We start from the raw sequence: 22982 nt of genomic DNA on the forward strand, positions 1-22982 counted from the left end.
CCTAACCACCCCATAAGACTCACACCCAGTTCTCAGGCCTACATCTCGTGGCTTCTTAACAGCTCAGAATATTCCCAACGTCTCCTTCTACATCTCATCTCACGAGGCACTTACTACTGCTTCATATCATAAGGGGCTATCGCTTCTGGGCTCTACTGTTTTTTTTTTTTTTTTTTTAATTAGTCTGGGCCAGTGGGAGCTCTATGCGAATGTTTTAAGCTGCACTCTTACTTATAGAGTAAGGGTTTATGTACATGTATATATATTGTATTGGTATTTTTTATTGTTCAAGATAAGCTAAGCCTCCTGCAGCTTCTCTGATGGGGCTGGATTCTCCCTGCACTCTCTATATTGGCCTACAATGCTCTTAATTGTTGCGATAATGAGTGATGCGTTACACTGCTCGGTGTACTTTGAGCCCACTTTCTGGCCCAATGTCGTTCTTGGCAGCTAGATGGCGGCGACAATTGCCCTAACCTTTTATTAAAACCGAATGCAAGGGGCACAATTAACCAGTCCACATTACCTGCCCTTTGCAAAACTGCATTTAATTATACTTATTAAGCACTAAATATTAGACCCCCCCACCTGCCCTAGTGCATTATTTAGGCCGTTACGTGGCATTGAACCATGCATTTACGTTGGAAAGACGAAAATTGAGTTGGCCGCCTACTCACTCCATTCAACCATAAACCACAGGAGGGAACTGCAGTACACTACTACGTGAGGCGTTTACAGCACAGCTCAACCCATGTGTATGAATGTCTAGTTAAAGCTTTAAACGTTGCATTTTTAGACGCTGCCTTCACTATATAACTGCTGGCGAATTTATGTTGCAATTATAACAATTCGAATTACCACTTTATATACGCTTATACTTAACTTTGTTCTGCATCTTTATTAATTGTGCGAGGTTTTTTTTCATGAGTCATTTACAAAAAAAAAAAAATTGTGCATTGTATTTCTCTGCTATGCCACACGGCAATGATGTTCACTGCTATATAGTGGGTGCCTGCTGTTGGGGCATGGCACACACATGTGTAAATGTTAACCTATATGCACTCAAAAATAAAGAATTAAAAAAAAAAAAAGCTACCGCAAATATATGAATACCTGCTGATATATTATTCATTCTTGCTTTATTTTCAGTAAAGACAAGTTTACGTTAAGCGACTTACAAAATAACACAAAAAATAAGGCATTGATAATATGGAAATGTAGCTAACGGTGTTATCGCTTTATTAATCCTACTCTGAAAATTCTTGCATTTCCCTTTCTTTATTCTGTACCCTTCACACGTGTCTTAATAAAAGAAAGATTGACAAAAAAATAAAAATTAAAAAATTAAAAAACTGTATTCGGCAATAACAGTACCGCTTTAAATATAAAATGTAAATGTCCTTTCATTTAAAAAAATAGAATTATAGTAAATCTTCTATTTAAAAATGCTAATTTAATTATTAAGTTCCTGGTCTTACTATTTATTAATAACCAGTGGGAGGGGCAGCAGAACTCAAAGCCTTAACATTAGTGGGGCAACCAAAATCTACAGGATCTAAACACTCCGTTTGACATTATCCAGTGCATAAATCTCCAAATACGACATGTTCTAACAGTCTTTTATTGACTTTTACCTACATTAGTCAGGCTGCTAGATACATGCAAGTTTTGAAGGCTTTAACATGAGACAAAACAATATGTGTTACAGTAAGAAAATCTTACATGACGAATCCAAAGTAAAAATAAATTATACATATTTTATAAAATATGAATCCTAACCAAATAATCCATCTCTTGTAAGAGTTACACTGGATGGAAAACTACACAAAATAAATCAATCGTCGTCGGAATCACTGTCTTTTCTGGTGGGCATTCAAGTATGAATGGAAGTCATAAGCTGGTCCTGAATCTGCTTTTGTGGATTTTCCTCAAGATCTGTTTTTACCGCACCAGACTCAGCAAGTTTCCACTCTAATTCTGTAAAGAATAGTTTGAGAGAAACAGTTAGTGTGCATGTAAACACAGACGAAGAACAGTAAGTGTGGTGAAGCAGCCAAACATCTGAACAGATTTCTCAATTACGGGTAATATTGACATTCATTTTAGAAATGACCTCACATTTTAAATCACCTACTAAAATTCATTCTCGCAATTATGCTGGTTCTCAGAGAAAAATAAATATATATACAGGCATACCCTGCTTTGCGTACCCTCACTTAAAGTAGATTTGCGAGTACGGACATTCCTGCGCCTCTTCTGTCAGCAAGGGAACAGGAAATGGAAGGTTCTATTCTCGCCCGGAGCAGCTCTGCAGTTTCAGAGCAGGCCTCTACCAACACACAGGGGTGACTCCCTGAATATATTTTAAAGTCACAAGTACATTTCTTTTTCCCTTGCTCATTTAACTCTGCAAAAGATTTGCCCAGTTAAGAAAAAAACAAAATAACAATTTCAAGTGTACGAAAGCATTAAAAAAAAGGGTTGGGGTAGATGTTAAGATTACTTGCCTTAATAGATCGGATTTAAGAGAAACCATGCAAATTCAAGCATTTTAAAATACACCAAATTGATGTTTTATTGAAATAAAACTCTATACAGTGTGAGTGTATTATATTACTGTTACAAATTTTAAATCTATGGATATAACCACTAAAAAAAGCTTACATAGTGCCAAAATCATTACATCTCCACACGCAAACATTTTTAACCCTCCTCAAATGCCAGAAGACTTGCAATGCCTCACATGTCTTCTCCACAATGGCTTTCATGAGAGATCTGACCTATTGGAGACAAATGCCCTTCAACAATTGTTCTTCATAAACCATGCTTTAAAACCTGGCATTCTAACACTATCAATGCATTATTTATATCCGTTATGCCTGTAAGTGACTATTGCAATGCAGTACATACATTGGGAAGTGAAAAAAAAGGTATTGCTTCACTTTAAAAGTGGGGTATGCCTGTATATATTATATCCCATCTCAATCATATGAGAGCAACACGAACCAATAGAGTCATGCCGGCTTGGATGTCACCTGGATTAACAAGGTCCGCGTCAGATGCTAGGGAACCAGGGCAATCTGACAAGTGGGCTACTGGAACAAATCATTCCTGGACACTGAACGAGAACCTAGACCTGCTTGAATGCTACTACAACAGCAGACCCAACAAGAGAGGCTACATGAAACATATGTGGGAGCTATAGATGAACAAGAGACCATCATCTACCCTAACACCAAAACATCTGGTTACACAACGTTTGAACATCTTCAAGAGAAATCTAGTGTCACAACTGGAAATAAATAAACTACAGAAGAAATCAATCATGAACCATGAGGAGGAAGAAATTCCTATACCCACATTCTTACCTGCACCAGAGAATTGTCAACCTGAATTCATACCCCAAGATGGCATAACAGATAAAAGGGAAATGATCCTAGAAAAACAAGCAGTCATTGACCAGCGGACAAGACTACCGAAGATCACTGGAAGGCTACCACCAGACAGCATGCTGGCTTCAGTTAATGAAGCATTGTCCACAATCCCAACCTGCACCATCACAGAGACCAACAGGCTCATATATGCCACAGAATTAGTGGTCCTCCAGGTACTTGACTACAAGAGCAGGCTCAAAGAGAAGCAATGCCCACAATGGAGACTACGACTGGAAGCCAAGATAAAGACAACACGGAAGAAAGTTAGTAAGCTGGATCAACTCAACAGAGTTGGAAAGATCAAAGATCTTTCCACCTCTGTTAAGTTGAGCTGCTGCAGAACAACAAGGATCTGCCCATACCAGAGGCACCAGAAACAGCTAAGCAAAGACTGACAGAACTGGCAACCAGACTAAGCAGATACACCAGAGAAGCAGAGACTAAGAGAATCAATGGCCTCTTTAACAAAGAACCATCCAAGGTGTATGCACAGCTACAGGGTAACCACCACATCTCCTCGCAAGACCTACCCAAAACTGAGACTGAACAGTACCAGAAGAATATCTAGGAGAAAGAAGCATCTCATACCACCGAGGCCCAGTTGCTACTGGACCTAAAAGCAGACCACTGCATGCTGCCAGAACAGGAACCAGTCACCATCACAGTTGAAGATATCCAACAGAGAGCAGCACACATTAAAGGTTGGTCAGCCCCAGTGTGAAGGACCGCCTGGCACCTCGACTGGATGCCTCCACCAATTGCTGCTTCCTAGTAGCCTGGAGTACTATATGCACAGCACCGGACACCATAAGCTCCGTAGCCTCTTACCCACCGTAGCTTGGCTGGGGGTCTGTCCTCCAGCCACCCTGGACCCAAGCCCAGGATCCATCTTCCAGTGGGTGGACCTCTCCTACTCCAGAGAGTCTAGCAGGTATAGGACCCGAGAATGAAGAATAAACATACCACCCAGGAGGGGTGAGAAAATCAAATATTTATATATATATATACACACACACACACACACACATTTCCTGAAGGTTGATACTATTTAATGGCCTCTGTTTACATTTGCTTTCTTAAAACACTAGCATATTTTCCCTTACCATCTTTGGTAAGATTCATGCCACCAAACATAAGTGGCCCGATGAACTGAGTTTGAATGTTTCCATCAAGGTATACAAATATGGTGGGCAGATTCTCGTCAGGATAGTTGGGAATACAAGTTGTAGAAATGGCTTTTAGGAATTTCACATCTTTAAACTTTCTAGCGAGTACCGCTAGGTGCTGATTGAGCAGAGTACATATTGGGATTCTAGAAGCCAAGAGGAGAAGCAGAGAGATGCAATTAGTACAGAAAGAATCTATAATATCAAACAAACAAACAGTCTACACTTTTACAATTGCAGTAATAAATAAACAATTCAAACATTTTAACCTAAGTGAAGTTGAATACTTGAAATATTCTAAATGACCAGATTTGTCTTCTAACAGGCACAATGTTGTTAGAATGTTTCTTCAAAACATAAGCTTAAAGATCTCATAAATGGCATACAATTTAAGAAAAACAAATACAATAAAAAAAATTAAAAAGGGAAAAATATATAAAAATATGAAAGAAAAATGGGGAGGTCCCTACCTTTAATAATCCTAAGGGGAAACAAATGGAAATAGGAGAGTAGACAGAGAGGTGGTAGTGTACCAGCCAGAAAGATATATATAGAAAATCAGATGCTTACTAAAGATAAAGGAGCTATCTGACGATTATCCTAACTGGAGGTAAAGGCCCCCCTCAAACAAATCTCATAGAGAGGGATTCTATATAGTAGAGATAACTTATGAAGCCAATATGCAGAGGTAAAGAAAAAACATCTATAAGGAGACACTAAAGAGTCCCAGACCTTAAGCCTTAACAGGAACCCCTGTCGAGAGTAAACTGTCCCTAAGTACCTCGGCACAGTGAAAAAAACACTAGTGCCTACTATAACCAAGGTCCCTACCTGTCCTAATAACTTAAAACTAAATTAAGAAATTCAATCTATAAGTGCTACCAAAAAAGTGCAAAATAAATAAATAAATAGGACTAGCTCGACGCGCGTCTCGGCGTTTCAGCACGCCGTCGTCAGGAGCAATGAACTATTAGAGTTCCCTGTAGCGGTTTAAATACCTTTAGGTGTAATCAATGGTAACTGTTGCCGGCTGTGTAGACCACGTGGTCTGCCGTGCATGCTCGTTCCTCGTTGGTCTAACACTTCTCCAGCTACACCTCTTGCCGGCCGCGACATCTGACGCGGTGCCGGCACAAGCAGGGAGGCATGGTGCTGGAGTTAATTGGTGCCCACGTGAGGTCTGGCCTGTCCAACGTCTCTCAAACACGCCCCCTTACCGGCCGCGTCATATGACGCGGTCCTGACGTGGGCGGTGAGGCGTACTAAGGGCAGTGCCCACATGCGGACAAATTGGAAAAAATTAGCCCATAAGGATACTATGGGCAGAATTTTCCCACATACATGTAATGTAATCGTCAGAAGGTGACGATATATAGCTGTGCAATATGACCAATAAGTTAAGTGCTTAAATCAAACTTTAGGGCATGACTAACAGTTGTTATGATGCATAATACATCCATCAGTTTAAACACCTAAAAGGCTTAATTAATATGTATCTTACAGTCCATATATAAAAAACCTGGAACAGTGAATAGTGTTATGTGTCAGATTCCATATGATCTATTATTTAAAGGCATAATCATACATAAGGAAACAAAGTGACATAAAGAGAATATTTACAAAAATTGTGGTGTATTTATTTACAGTGTGATATATTGTGTCCACATCAAAGGACTGGTAGGGATGTCCATATAGATTATTTACATCCAGAATGAGAGGAGGATAGAGATGAATAGGGCAAATTAAAGAAAGGCTGAGAAGGAGAAACCCTCGTTTAAGCCTGCGGGAGAGAGGGTTTTGAGTTTGTAGATCCAATAGGATTCACGTTGTCTTAATTTTTTATCCCAATCCCCCTTCCGTTGAGTTTGTGGGATATTCTATCCCCATGAATTTTAATTTGTTGGCAGAGTTCTGATGATGAGTTTTCAGATTACGTGAAATTGGGGTTTCCAGGGGTCTTCTGACTGAATTGACGTGTTCTCTAATCCTTAATTTAAAGGGTCTAAAGGTTTTCCCCACATATTTTGTGCCGCATGAGCACGTGAGTAAATAGATGACACCCTCTGTCCTGCAGTTAAAGAATGAGCGTACCGGAAAAATTTCGCTGTTATTACTATCCGTGAATTCCTTAGATTTTTGATCAATTAATTCACACGCGCTGCAGTGTCCACACCTATATTTTCCCTTCGGTAGGTCATTTTTACCTCCTCTTTTTAGGGCGGCTAGGTGGCTCTGTACCAAGGTGTCGCGTAAGTTTTTTCCTTTCTGTGCCGTCACAGAGGGAAACGTGGTAACTACCTGTTTGACTTGTGGGTCAGATGTCAGAATTGGCCAGTATCGCTTCAAGGTACCCATCATAAAGTCCCAGCCTGCATCATATGTGGCAATACAACAAATCAATTTTTGTCTTATCATCAGTCAAAAGAGACTCGCATCAGTCAAAAGAGAATCAGTACTAATTGCTCTGGTATAGGCTCTCCGTAAAACTCTGTTGGGGTAGCCCTTGTCCTTAAAGGCGCGCCTAAGTTCCCATGCTTTGATTTTAAAATCATCTAAGGGCACTGCCCTTAGTACACCTCACCACCCACGTCAGGACCGCGTCATATGACGCGGCCGGCAAGGGGGTGTGTTTGAGAGACATCGGACAGGCCAGACCTCACGTGGGCACCAATTAACTCCAGCACCACGCCTCCCTGCTTGTGCCGGGACCGCGTCAGATGACGCGGCCGGCAAGAGGCGGAGCTGGAGAAGTGTTAGACCAACGAGGAACGAGCATGCACGGCAGACCACGTGGTCTACACAGCCGGCAACAGTTACCATTGATTACACCTAAAGGTATTTAAACCGCTACAGGGAACTCTAATAGTTCATTGCTCCTGACGACGGCGTGCTGAAACGCGCGTTGAGCTAGTCCTATTTATTTATTTATTTTGCACTTTTTTGGTAGCACTTATGGATTGAATTTCTTAATTTAGTTTTAAGTTATTAGGACAGGTAGGGACCTTGGTTATAGTAGGCACTAGTGGGTTTTTCACTGTGCCGAGGTACTTAGGGACAGTTTACTCTCTACAGGGGTTCCTGTTAAGGCTTAAGGTCTGGGACTCTTTAGTGTCTCCCTATAGATGTTTTTTCTTTACCTCTGCATATTGGCTTCATAAGTTATCTCTACTATATAGAATCCCTCTCTATGAGATTTGTTTGAGGGGAGCCTTTACCTCCAGTTAGGATAATCGTCAGATAGCTCCTTTATCTTTAGAAAGCATCTGATTTTCTATATATATCTTTCTGGCTGGTACACTACCACCTCTCTGTCTACCTGTCCTATTCCCATTTGTTTCCCCCCAAAAGAAGATCCCATTCTTCTTTTGTATTACTCTCCAATACGGACTCTCTCTAGCCCTATTACTTCTTTTTTCTTTATACTATATTTGAGGGTTCCCTATTTTGGGAGAGTAATTTTTGGGCTTCTGGCACTTATTCACCGGTCAATGTTATGACCTCTGAATCAGAGCCACCACCATCCTATTTCTACTTATATAAAAATATGCTTACTCAATGTATTTATTTATTTATTTTTTATATTATTAATGGTAATAACAATATGGCTTTTGAATGCATCTTAGAAGGAAGCCAGCTCAATCTAAAATATATATATTTTTTGTAAGTAAATAACCTTTGCTTCTCCAACATCAACTAGAAAATACTGAAAAGCCAATATCTCCACAGAAGGAAAAGAGTCAATAATTCATGCAAAACTTATTTGAAAAAGAAAGTTACAGTGACATAACTTTTTTTTTCTTCATGCAGATACAAGCAGTATTAATACCAGGAAGTCACAAGATGACTGAAGGGTGTGTTGTTCTATTTCTTCACCACCACTTGGATCATCTTTCATCTATATAAAGCTTAGAGAGGCTTAGATTTCTGATTCCATAAAAGTGTGTGGCAACAACCAAATAGCGGATTTGCAAATCTGGTCCGCTGCACCATTAACCCCTTAAGGACACATGACGTGTGTGACATGTCATGATTCCCTTTTATTCCAGAAGTTTGGTCCTTAAGGGGTTAAAAGCCCATTTTGTTGAAACGGACAATAATAAAACATGGAAACACTCCAAAAGGTGACAATTTTGCATAAAACCTTCACAGGAACACCTCCTTGTGTATTTAGGTCTCAAAATATTTTGCAAGAGCTCAAATTTATTATAGGTATCAAAAGCAGATTTGTTACTTGACCCAAGTTGCGCTACAAAATATCAAGATTACTCCATTTCTGATCCTGATTAATATCATGGATTAAGTACTATGGATAACCCTTGCACTCTTGGATTAATATTGTTTTTTTGCTAGGCTCGTTTATTATTATTATTATTATGCCAACAAATTCCGCAGCGGTTTACAACGGGCGGACGAACAGACATGTAGTTGTAACCAGATAAGTTGGACAAACAGGAACAGAGGGGTTGAGGGCCCTGCTCAATGAGCTTACATGCTAGAGGGAGTGGGGTAAAATGACACAAAAGGTAAGGATAGTATTTGACTAATGACAGTTGCAATAGAGGAATCAGTCGGGAGCTATTAACAGTTTAATTGATACCCTTTTATGAAGAATTGGGTTTAAATGATTTTTTGACGGAATGGAGACTGGGAAGTAATGGAGGAGGGAAGTGAGTTCCACGGGAACGGTGCAGCCCTCGAGAAGTCTTGAAGGCGAGCATCAGAGGTGGGAGTACAGACAGAATATAGACGTAAGTCTTCAGCAGAGCATAAGGGCCTAGACGGGACATACTTGTGTATTAGGGAGGATAGATAGGTGGGAGCAGCATTATGTAGAGATTTGAAAGCTAGAACCAGAATTTTAAATTGAGCCCTATATCTTACTGGAAGCCAATGTAGGGACTGACAGAAGGGTGAGGCGTGGGAGGTGCAGGCGGACAGGAAGATGAGCCTCGCCGCCGTATTCATTATGGACTGTAACAGCGTACGTTGGGAGCACGTAAGACCACTGAGAAGCGGATTACAGTAGTCAAGGTGAGAAAGGACAGTGGAATGGACCAGCACCTAGTCGCATCTGGCGTTAAGTAGGGTCGGATGCGCGCAATGTTTTTGAGGTGGAAACGACAGGATTTGTCGACAGACTGAACATGAGGCTTGAAGGATAGGTCGGTGTCAAAGAGAACACATAGGCAGCGAGCCTGCATGGATTAGCTGATGGTAGTACCGTTGACTTGGAGGGAGACAGACACAGGAGTAACAACACTTGAGGGAGGAAAGACCAGAATTTCAGTTTTGGTCAAGTTTAGTTTAAGGGAGTAGGCAGCCATCCAGTTAGAAATAGCAGAGAGGCAGTCAGAGACACTAGTCAAGAGGGACGGGAAGAGATCAGGAGAGGACAGGTAGATTTGCGTGTCATCTGCATAAAAATGATATTGGAAGCCACAGGAGCTAATGAGTTTACAAAGGGAAGCAGTATAAGTGGAGAACAGTAGGGGACCAGGGACTGAACCTTGGGGGACACCAACAGAGAGGAGTTGGGGAGAAGAAGCAGGGCCAGAGAAAGAAACACTGAAAGAGCGCTGGGAGAGGTAGGAGGAGCACCAGGAGAGAGCCATATCTTGTCTTGTGTTGAAACGTGACCAAATGCGGAGGATGAGAAGAAGCTGTTGATGATCAACAGTGTCAAAAGCCGCAGACAGGTCAAGGAGAATTAGGATAGAGTAGTGACCATGAGATTTTGCAGCGAGTAGATCATTGGATACTTTGGTCAGTGCCAAATCAGATGCTCCCTTAATTCTGAAGGATTTACTGGTTACCACATCAATGGCCTTAACTATCGCTCTTATGGATTAACCCCGAAATGGATGAATTACTGGCACATTATCACTGGTTTTAGAATGGGACAGATACTTGTCTTTGCCTCTCACTTGCATGGATTCATTGGCATTAACTTATGACAGAATCTTTCACATTGTTTAACGGATATACCCCTATTGCATAGCACTTGGTCATGAAATACACTGGTGTTTAACTTGCTGTACAAATGATAACTACCTGATTTCTAATGTTCTTAATTGAAGGAAATCTGCGTAGATTAGGATCTCACTAATAGTTAGATTGAAATATTCAAGAAGACTTTTGAAAACTAATTGCTCTGAACAATATAGCTTACCCTGGCTTATAAAGATGCAAAATTACCCAAATGCCTTTGCCTGCTTCTGTCACTTCTCTGACGTAATCCTGTCCTGATATTTCTCCCACCTCGCCATATTTATTTTTCACTTGAGTTGCTTGCCACTGAGCTATTCGTTGCAGTCTGAAAAAAAGAGTTGAAAGCCATTATTTTTATAAACAAACTGTTGGTTTGCATTCAGAGAGGACTAAAAGCATAATACTGAAAATTGTATAGTACAAACATAAAATCAAGCACATACCCAGCAATTGTCTGCCACCACAATACATTTAAAATGACTACTAAAGTTACCAAGATTATTTCACCTCAATGAAGTGTTCCCGTCCTGTTAACCCTACAATGTAAAACATTACATTTGTGTTGAAACGTGACCAAATGCAGCTCATAGGAAAGCATTGAATTCAATGTTTTCCTATGAGAAGCATTTGATTGGATGCGCAGACGCCACATATTTGCATCACGTCCCTGATGCTCCTGTATGTGGTACAATGGATAAGATGACGCCTGGGATGCAATGCCTCCACGATGATGTTGCAGGAGGCAGAGTGTCAGTGGCACAGAGGGAATCTCGGCGCTGGAGAAAAGTTAAGTTAAACCTTTATTTTACTACATTTTCTCACAAACTGGACCCTATAGCATTAGGAATACAAACCTACACTTCCATACACTTCCAATGAAAAGTTACAGACCTGTATAGTTCTATGGCATGCTCATCTTCCTCATTAAAATCATCTTCATTGTCTTCCAGCGTTTCATATGTCTTAACTGGAGCAAAAGATGGAAACATAGCTTTATTTTCCAGTTTTAATGTTTTTATTCATTTTTGACATATAAAGGATACAGAAAAAAAGAAAAAGGAAGGGGGATAAGGTTTACCTTCACTCACTATACATGACATATAGAATACAAATCACCTCCCCATATTACCCATGTTAAGATTAAAACAATCAACCTATGTTATACGTGGGATTTTAACTTGTTATTTTATAATGTATTAGTTTTGGTGAGTTACTATATGACACTAATATTATCTGTATTCAAAAAGCTCAAATTACATCTTGGTCACATATGTAAATAGTGGCAATTAAAATGACCATAGTACCAAAAATTTTATATCTATTCAGATTATTACAAATCAAAGTTCCGCAAGGGTATATTTCAACCCTGCAGGCGATACTTATACGCTTTAGCTGGGGCGGGAAATACTCTCGAGTCCCAAAAGGATTAATTCTAAGACAAGTGAAACGTGGCGGCATGGGCTTCCCAAACTTGAAATTATATTATTACTCGGAAATTCTAACAAATTTAGTTAGCGCACTTTTAAGTAACTATACCCCCCAATGGGTTGCTATAGAAAATAGCTATAGCGGACCTCTTGAGTTACCTTCTTTGATCTGGTTGCCTCAACAAATACAAAAGACACCCCCGGATATTCTATCTACTACGAAGCTCTTACTTAATATATGGGATATCAACAGAGGAAAATTATGTTCATCATACCCTTGGTCATTAGCGGCTCCTCTTAAAATCTTATATAATTGCAACAACACATATCCCTATGCTCAACTTCCTTCACATTTTATTTTTGCATACCTTCAAATAAAAGCACTTATGATCAACAATAACATATGCACAATTCAACAAACTTTACGATCCTCTATTACAAAATTTGAACAACTATGTGCAGCTTTATCCTCACCAAAAAGAACATTATCGATTTGCTATGATAGCTTCAACAACTCACAAGAAATAACGAAATGGAAATTTATGACAGAATGGCAAACTGATATTCAAGAAACAACACAAGAGGAATGGAGAAAAATGTTCACAGCACATGAAGGACTTTCAACATGTGCATCCCACTTTTAAACATCTCGAAAGATTCTATATAGATGGTATACGGTACCAACTGGTCTTAGATCAATTTATCCGGAAACAGAAGATGTTGGTTGGAGGTGCCATTCGCATAAAGGTACTATGATGCATATGTGGTGGTCATGTGAGAAGGTAAATACTCTTTGGAAAGATATAGTATCACTGGTTCAAGAAATTACATCTCACAAGATTGAACATACCCCTAAGATGATACTTCTTAAAGGACCACTCTAGTGCCAGGAAAACATACTAGTTTTCCTGGCACTAGAGTGCCCTGAGGGTGCCCCCACCCTCAGGGTCCCCCTCCCGCCCGGCTCTGGAAAGGGGAAAAGGGGTAAAACTTACCTTTTTCCAGCGCTGGGCGGGGAGCTCTCCTCCTCCTCTCCGCCTCCTCTCCGCCCCGTCGGCTTAATGCGCACGCGCGGCAAGAGCTGCGCGCGCATTCAGCCGGTCGCATAGGAAAGCATTTACAATGCTTTCCTATGGACGCTTGCTTGCTCTCACTGTGATTTTCACGCAAGCGCCTCTAGCGGCTGTCAATGAGACAGCCACTAGAGGATTAGGGGGAAGGCTTAACCCATTAATAAACATAGCAGTTTCTCTGAAACTGCTATGTTTATAAAAAAAATGGGTTAACCCTAGCTGGACCTGGCACCCAGACCACTTCATTAAGCTGAAGTGGTCTGGGTGCCTAGAGTTGTCCTTTAAAGTTTTATCAGAAACCATAGATAAAGATTCATGGAAAATAATTTTTCTACTCCTATCAACAGCAGTACTAATAGCCAGAAACTGGAAATCTTCAAATTTGCCATCTTTACAAGAAATCAAGAAATTAATGTCTACTACAGTAGATTATGAACTTATCATGCGGAACCAAAAAAAAATAGGGAAATTAAGCCCTAAAGTAGCCGACAAATGGCGGATGTATCTTCAAACAGCCCCCTTATCAAGCCCCTTTCAGTGAGGAGTTAAAAGTGGTGGAAAGAAATGTAAATAATTTAAATAACAGAGTATCTCGGTGCAGAGACTTAATATTTAATACATAATACAATAGACCCTCCCCCCCCCCACCCCACCCCATTTTTTCTTTCTTTTCACTTCACTTCACTTTTGTTTTTTTTTTAGCAGGAGTTCTATTCATGACATGTGCCTACAAGACAAATTTACATATGAAACATAGCTTTATAAAGGTAGTTTTAAGGTCACTCATATGACTTCGTGGCCTCCTTATTTAAAGCAACACTTGAATTATAATTGTAATGCAACTGTATTTGAATTTTAGAAAAAATTCCAAGGTAGGGATTAATAACAAAAGCAAAAATATCAAACAAATGGCAATAAAAAGCAAACTGACTTTATCTTCCACAACCTAGTTTGCTTTTTTAAAGAACGTAATGACATACTTTATTTTTCCCCTGCTACCTCTTGTCTCACATCCCCATTGTATCCTTTAGATTGTAAGCTCATGGGCTATCTAGCTAAGCACTTTGTATAAAAGAGCTCCAATGGCTAGATATCCGATTATGGGCAGGCCTCTCTCTACGTCTTGTATTTGTCTGTGTATATTGTACGTTCTCCTCTAATTGTACAGCACTGTGGAATTTGTTGGTGCTTTATAAATACCAGTAATAAATAAATAAATACTGAGGCGTTCTGTTCACCTCCTCTGGGAGTGCTGCCATTTTAAGTGATTCTCAGTTGGAATATATTCTTACCTTTAAGAATATCATTCTGGTAGCTAGTTCACGTCAAACGTGTTTGATTTGCCTTCAGTACCGGGCATGCAATGTTGTCAGACTATAATGCTTGAAAAGCATTTGATACTGTGAAATACTTTTCACCTCACTACATACCTTTAAAGCATTGCTGTGTCAACCTGCTTCACTTTTAGAATGGTTATTCAATTTATCATGCCAATTACCATGGAAATTGCATCACATCTTAGCAGTCTGTGCATGTACTCTAAGGTTTTATGTCGATTACCATCAAATATTCCCCTGCTCCCTCTTGTCTTAAGAATTGCATCCATCATTGTGGGTACTGCATTTTCATTACACTTTTATACTAAATTAAATCAGCATAAAAGTATGACAGCAAAAATTTTAAAAAGTTTTTATGCTTACAAACAGCTTGTTTTTTATCATAAATGTTTTACATTGCCTTTTATCTCTCTCCCACTTTCTTTTTTGTGTGAGTCTATTATTTATGTGAGCAGATACTTTTACTAACAGGAAATTCCCTGTTTATTTTGTATTATTTTACTTGCTATTAGACTATGGGTCATTATTTTATTATGTTTAGGTAGATCTGTTTTTATTAGTCTTATTGCATATATTTATATTTCCCCCCCCCCCTTCCCTTCTCCCCCCCCCCCATACTGTGCAACCTGCAAAAGACATAATGTTTACAGTTCATTTTCTCTAATGCACAGCATAACTAGCCTGCATTTGTCTGTCACTCACCTACTGACTGTTGCTGAAGGACATCATCTTCTTCTGCCTCCTCGTCCTTTGGGGTCTCTTTTGGAGGAACAATGCCATGTTTACGTAAAATATCATTCCACTCTGTGTCGGCATTTGGATCCTATGCAAGAAATGGGGATATTAAGACACTTCAATTAAAAACCAAATACAGGCAGACAGAAATACAAAAATACTCTTAAAGGACCACTATAGTGCCAGGAAAACAAACTCACTTTCCTGGCTCTATAGGGTCTTTAGTTCCACCCCACCCTCAGGGTCCCACTCTCGCCGGGCTGAAGGAGGAGGAAGGGGTTAAATGCTTACCTTTCGCCAGCGCCGGGCTCCCTCGGCGCTGGGAACTCTCCTCCCTCTTCCGACATCTTCTGCCGAATGCGCATGCATAGGACATGCTTTCCTATGGAGGTCAACGTCTTCTCACTGATTTTTACAGTGAGAAGCGCAGAAGCTCCTCTAGCGGCTGTCAATGAGACAGCCACTAGAGGCTGGATTAACCCTAGTGTAAACATGGCTGTTTCTCTGAAACTGCTATGTTTACTGCTGCAGGGTTAAACTGAGCTGAAGTGGTCTGGGTGCCTATGGTGGTCCTTTATTGGATCACAGCATTAAAAGGTTCCATTATGTGAGACAATGTGCACGTTTACAACAGTCACGAGAACAGAGTGGGACCTTATTGCTTACAATCTAGAGCTAGGTCACTTTAGAGATGCAGCTGTTTTAGGCAACCTTTGTGGTGCTAAGCAAGCTAAAATACAATACAACAACAGCTGGAAACAGCACTGGTGTAGCCATAAGATGCATGGTAATGGTCTGCTTTAAAGCAAAATTAATTGGCACATGATACACCAGGAGAAATCAGTGTATGCTAAACATTGTGCTGTGCTAATGCTGAACAAATTTAAACAGGTTCAACCCACTTCTTCATAGAAGCGTATCAATTAAACTGTTAATAGCTCCGGATTGTTTTCTCTCTTGCAACTGTCATTAGTCTAATACTATCCTTACCTTTTGTGTAATTTTACCCCACTCCCTCTAGCATGCAAGCTCATTGAGCAGGACCCTCAACCCCTCTGTTCCTGTGTGTCCAACTTGTCTGATTACAACTACATGTCTGTTCGTCCACCCATTGTAAAGCGCTGCAGAATTTGTTGGCACTATATAAATAATAACATAATAAACAAAAAGGTACTGTAGTAATATACAAATGTTCGAATAGGCATGACACCATTAGTGCTTTTTAATATTTACATCTGTCTTACTGTACATAACCCATTGCCAATATTGGTAAAAATAAATAAAAAATAAGGTAAATCCAGGAATATTTGGCTACTGATTAATGTAACACTCCGGGCACCATAGCAACTTAATCAGAATTAAAGGAACACTATAGGTACCCAGAGCTTCTCAGCTCATTGAAGTGGTCTAGATGCCGTGCCCCTGTCCCCTTTAGTCCCCTTTAGTCCTGCAATGTAAAACATTGCAGTATCTCATAAACTGCAATGTTTATATTGCAGTACTAATACTGTCTAGTGGTTGTCTACTAGACAGCCACGAGAAGCACTTCCTGGATTCTAGCGGAGTCTGAGTAACTTAAACGATGCTGGACATCCTCATGCTGTGAATGCGCATTAGGTACCCGCATCGGGTGATGTCAAAGCTGGAATTAGGTAAGTAATTTAAGAGTTTTTATCCAGTTAAGTGCCATAACGGCCACGAGGGAGGGGCTGGGCCCAGGGGGCACTATGGAGTTAGGAATACAACTTTGTATGGGTAACACTATCGATTACCTTTAATTTGTTATAGTACATGGAGGTCCTTGGCGCAAGTTTACCTTTAGGAGTTAAATCATCAGAGTAGTAGAAATCTACTTGTCCACGAGACTAGAGTGGTAACCCAATCACCCGAAAAACTACTTGTTCAGGCCCACAAAATAATTTTAAATAAAAATAATGGGGGCCACAAGTTGAATGTCTATCCCTCTGTCCTTACTCATAGTATAGTTGCAGTGTGTAGTTTGTCTGGTGTCTGTATGTGGGGAGGGCATCTCAGCATTAAGTAGATTGAAATTCTGATGCTGACCCCGATGCCACCCCCCACCCACAAGCTGACAGTATGACAGCCTGGGTCGAAGGTAGAGCAGCCCGAACAGCCTGTGTTTTTCAGCTCTTTCGGGTGCAAAGCACAGTAATTGCTTCCTAGAGGCCCGATACTCATTAGTAAGTGCAGGACAGTTAGGATGCGATTAATGTACTTGCATCCAATGGAGGTTCAAACCGAACACTCCCTGGCCCGTCCATGTGTTAGGGAAAATAATAGGAAAATAAATTGAAAATTTTCCTGCCCAGCACCCAGAATTGCCTGTCCTGGGGCAATAGGAATTCCCCATCCCTAACCATTACCGAACGGTTTTAACTTCCAAGTCTTCAGTACAGTGACAGGACCCCCATTATATAAAAGAATAACACAATGTCAGTTCTCCCAGAACCCCCCCTCCCCCGTGCGATATGCTCTATCCAGGCAGCCGCAATCACGGTTCCCATGGCGGAGGGCGCGCTGTGCTGTCAGACACCGGATGACAATAACAGTCCGGCCTCGCTCTCACCTGCATGGCGCCCGCTGCTGGCTCCGGTCACGGTGTACGGGCGATCCCCCCGGGGACAGCTATCTGCACAGCACGAGGGAGTGGAGACCAGGACTGGGGAAGTTATTCTGGGTGACAACAAGCACTTCCTGCGTCCTGACGGGATCTCCTTATAAGGAAGCACAGAGCTGGCTCTGTGTGTGCTGAGCGCAGCGGGGAGGGAGCTCCGGGCAGACAGACAGACTGATGGGTGGGGCTAATGGCCCACACTGACATGTAACTGTGGAGGGAGGGGCTTAGTTTTCAGTTAGTTTTAGCGGGAAAGTAGTCAGTGTTAGTAGTGCAGGGCTGTGATTGGAGGGCAGCATTCTAGGATAGCACACGACAGTTAAGATTTAAAAAGCTGAGGCAATTCTCAGCTCAGCTCACTTTGACAGAATAACTTAACGCCTTAGGGACAGCGGATGTTCTATGCCGTCATTTTAGGGTGGTTCTAAACGCCGGCGGGCAGCATAGAATGTCCCTGCCGTCCTTATTACTTTCCTGATCACCGTCATTCAGTGTTGCTCCCGGTCTGGGGGGACTGCCTGACAGCCCAGACATTCTCCCCTCAGCAAATAAGGCCCCTGTGGGTCATGTGATCGCTTTGAAAGGTGTCTGTATCTGCCTGCAGGGGGACTGCCTGGGCTGTCAGGCAGTCTCTCTGCTGCTGTAAAATTGAAAAAAATATATATATAAAAAAATTATGTATATATATATATATATATATATATATATATATATATATATATATAATACCAAGTGTATTTTTTAAAAATATATACATATATTAATATAAAAATACACTTAGAAGAAAATTACACATATATTAACGAGAGAGAGAATAAATAATTAATTAAAAATAAATAAAAAATAGATTGAAATTATATATAATTTTTAACTGTATTTTAATATGATATTTATTCATATCAAAATACAGTTAGAATGAACATATACAGCATATATATACCCATACACATAATGACATACATATACATGTAGACTCTAGGCAGAAAATCCAGAAAATAAAATTTACTGGGGTTACTGTTTTACTCGGGAGACTTCGCTGAATGCAAATATTAGTGTTTCAAAACAGTAAAAAAGTATCAAAACAATGATATTGTCAGTGAAAGTGAAGTTTTTCTAATTTTTTTTTTTTTTTACACAAACTGCACTTTCACTGACAATATACGTAATCATTGTGATACATTTTACGCTTTTGAAACACTAATATTTAAGTTCAACAAAGTCTCCCAAGTAAAACAGAACCATCCACGTACAGGTTTTATAGTGTTAAAAGTTACAGGGTCCAATATAAAGGCTTGCTTTTCTGTTTTTTCACATTGAAATTTGCCAGATTGGTTATGTTGTCTTTGAGAATGAGAATTAGCCCCATGATGGCATATCATTTGCAAAAGAAGACAACCCAAGGTTTTGCAAATGGAGTATGTTCAGTCTTTTTTTAGTAGCCACTTAGTCACAAACACTGGCCAAAGTTAGCATTTATATTTGTGTGTGAAAAATTCAAAAAACAATTATGAACGCTAATTTTGGCCAGTGTTTGTGACTAAGTTGCTACTAAAAAAGACTGGACATGCCCCATATTGAATACCCTGGGTTTTTCTACTTTTGCAAATGGTATGCCATCATGGGGGTTATTCTCATTCCAGGGCTACGATACAGTCTCAAAAGCAACATAACCGGTCTGGCAAATTTCAATGTGTATAAACTGAAAAGTGAAACACGCTATATTTGACCCTGTAACTTTCCAAAACACCATAAAACCTGTACATGTGGAGTACTGTTGAACTCGTGTGACTTTGCTGAATACAAATATGTGCATTTTATTGCAGTAAAAGTATTATGACATTCGCAGTTAAAATGCAATGCAGAACTAAACATTTCTAAACAAATCTTAATTTCTCACACTTTCTTTAGATTTTATTCATAATGAATTATGTTTCATACATGAATAGTGAAATTAAAGCCCTGTTTCTCCTGAACAAAATGATATATAATATGTGTGGGTGCACTTAATATGAAAAAGCTGAATTATGGTTGAACAGACATTGTGCAAATTCAGGTTTTTGTTTATGTTTTGTTTTGATCACAACGTGTACAACTGGCTAAGTCCTTAAGGGGTTAAAGGAGCCAGCTCCACATCAAATTGTTAGTTGGTGTTTTTAGCTTTAATTAACATGTCTGGGGCTTTTGAAGAGCTGGTACAGTGCCTAAAAGCAAAATTTTGATTCCTGGTGGTGAGAAGCGTATTTCCAGGATGCTTGAAATTTTGTCCGAGAACCCTGGGCCGTCTGTAGATCTTGAAGAGCGAATTGATGAAGAAGAGGATATTTCTCACCTGAAGTTCCTTGCTACAGTGGCCAGTCAGGAGGACAGAGGAGAATTCATCGCCAAAAACAAAAAGAATGCTCACTATGAAGACAAGCATCAAAAGAATCCCAGGAGGGTTTTTCCCCCTTCCCCTGTGAGAAGGAGAGAAAAACGCAGACAGAGAGGAGGCTGAGGAAGAGGCTCCAAGTACTTCAGCTAGTCCGAGCAGGCTTCTCCCATAGGCAGCCCGGCCGCAGAAAGAGCAGAGAGGTAGAGCAGGTAACCCTCCGGGAGGGCGAGTTTAATCTACAAAAACTTGGTGAAATTATTTTTTAATTTAGCTGATGTAGTTAAGCCCTGAGCAAATCTAGCTCAGGCTTGGGGGGTTGATACCAACAGAATCCCACGGGAGGTAGCAGAGGAGACTAATATAGAACAAGGTGTTAGTCAAGTTTGTAGGAAAGAAGCCTTGGCATGTGAAAGCTCCCCTTTGGGCTCTCATCTGACTAAGGCAGTGAAAGAAAAAAATTTGGAAAGGAAATTACATTGATTTATTTTCTCTAATACCAACCGTGAAAGATTCAAAAGAAAATGAAGAAAAAAAGAGACAGGTTTCTAAAACATTTAATAATTTGCTACAATCCTTTATTATATTTTCTGCAGTTTATGCTGAAAAACACCCAGAAAAATGCAGTGAATTATTTAAATATGTTGACACAGTTCTGGGGGCATACAAAAATGTTGGTGGCTCTGCATGGTATACCTATGACGAGATGTTTAGTCAGAAATTGGCAGTCCAGCCTAATTTGTCATGGATTATAAAAGACGTAGGCTTGTGGGTGAGCCTTATGATGCCACAAAGGTCCCCTTTTCCTTTAACAGATTTAATACCAATACTCAACAAAAAAAGAGGCATCTGCTGGGCATTCAATGAGGCCCAATGCATATGGCAAATAACTAAATATAGGCATAAATGCATCCACTGCAGCGGGGCCCATCCACTTCTTCGCTGTTTCTGAAAAGTGTCCAATTCTCATATCCCAGTTAGAGAGTCAATTTACAAAAGCTTTGACCCCAGTGAAATGGGAAAACGCTTCCATTTCTAGAAGCTTACCCAGACAAGCAGAAGGCCAGAATCATTGAAGTAGGTTTTCGTGAGGGTTTCATGATTTCAGTTAAAAATTCTCCTGCTTTTTAATGGGTGGAGAATTTAAAAAAAACGTTACAGATCGCCCTGTAGTTGCTTTGGAAAAGATTAACAAAGAGCTAGAACTGGGTAGGATTTTAGGCCTATTTGATTCAGACCCCCCTCCCCTTTCTCTAAATTTAGATGGTCACCATTGGGTCTAGTTCCTAAAAAAGAAAAAGGGAAATATCGCCTAATTCACCACTTGTCCTGTCCGTTGGGTTGTTCTTTAAATGACGACACCAATAAAGATAATTTTGTTGTGAGTTATGCTTCTTTTGATGACGCCATTAACTGGGTAAGCGTTTGTGGCAAAGGTGCCCTGCTAGCAAAAGATGTGGAAGCTGCATTCAGACTACTGACAATGAACCTATTATCTTTTAATTGATTAGATTTTCAATTTGATGGAAAATTTTATTTTGATAAATGTTTACCAATGGATTGTTCTCCTTCATGTTTTTATTTTGAAACTTTTTCTTATTTTTTGGGCATTGAGAAAGGTATCGGGCATTGATTCAGTTATTCATTATTTAGATGATTTTTGTTTATAGGCCCAAGGGACACACAGGATTGCAAGAGACTGCTTTATCGGTTTTTCAAGCTATTTTAGGGTTCCACTTGCAGATGAAAAAACAATGGGTCCAACAACTGAGGTGCAGTTTCTTGGTATCGTGGTTGATACAGTACAAGTGGAGTTCTGTTTACTTTCAGAGAAGGTTACAAAGTTGTTTAACATTTTTAGATAAAGTTATGTCAGCAAGAAAGGTTACAGTTAAAATGTTGCAATCCTTGGATGGTTTATTGGCATTCAGTACAAGAGTTATCCCTATGGGAAGAGTGTTTAGTAGTAACCTAGCATTAGCGCTCTCAGGAAAAAAAAATCCACATTGCCATATTCATGTGAACAAGATGAAAGACAAGATGAAAGATGATCTTTGGGTATAGAAATCTTTTTTGAAAGGTTTCAATGGCAGAACATTGTGGCAGGAAGATTTCAGGTCTAATGATGATTTGAGTAAACTTACAGATGTAGCCGGTTCAGCAGGATTTGGTATAGTGTGGGGAAACAAATGTGGTGCTGAATCCTGGCCTACTCATTGGCAGGAGATTGGTTTGACAAAAAACTGTTCTTTTGGAGTTATTTACTATAGTGACTACAATAAATATTTGCAGAAAGGATCTGGCTAATAAAATAATTATTGAGTAGAGAGGAAGCGCTAGACTTCTTAGCAAAGCTTATTCATAATGGTCTCTCGGGGAATGTTATTTATGTAAGAGATATTTTCATGCTATTTCTTTTTTCTTGAAATCACTGGGCAGACCTGTCATTACAAAGGATTTCATTTTTAATCAAATTCTGAAAGGATATGATACGAGGAAGAGAACTACAGATCGAAGTAGACCAATTTATTTTGATCTTTTGTTTAAAATGTTTCAGGTACTTCCAAAGGTATGTCTCTCAGACTACGAAGTTATTCTATTTAAAGCAGTATTCAGCGTAGCTTTCTTTGCTGCCTTATGTCTGAGTCACAAAGTAAGAATAACCCTACAGGGTTGCAAATTGGAAATTTGACCGTTGAGGTGAATAAGATAATAAATTTTATTTCTAGATCAAAAACGGATACAGAAGGTAAAGAAAAATATATGTCATTGAGAAGGTAGTGGGTTCTGAATGCTGCCCAGTGAGGTCAATCAAAAGA

At 39.9% G+C, this 22982-nt stretch overlaps 1 protein-coding gene across 1 annotated transcript; it reads right to left on the minus strand.

The window, feature by feature from the left end:
* Positions 1-1762: 1762 nt before the first annotated feature.
* Positions 1763-17955, minus strand: LOC134594082 (phosducin-like protein 3). The gene is made up of 6 exons (XM_063444618.1): positions 17748-17955; positions 15128-15248; positions 11478-11555; positions 10770-10911; positions 4538-4746; positions 1763-1977 (listed from the first exon to the last, which is right to left on the minus strand). The coding sequence occupies exons 1-6, from the start codon at positions 17751-17753 to the stop codon at positions 1874-1876; spliced, it is 660 nt and encodes a 219-aa protein (XP_063300688.1). The 5' UTR covers positions 17754-17955; the 3' UTR covers positions 1763-1873.
* Between the last annotated feature and the right edge of the window lie 5027 nt (positions 17956-22982).

This window comes from Pelobates fuscus, chromosome 1 (assembly GCF_036172605.1).
Source record: "Pelobates fuscus isolate aPelFus1 chromosome 1, aPelFus1.pri, whole genome shotgun sequence".
Lineage (NCBI taxonomy): Eukaryota > Metazoa > Chordata > Amphibia > Anura > Pelobatidae > Pelobates > Pelobates fuscus.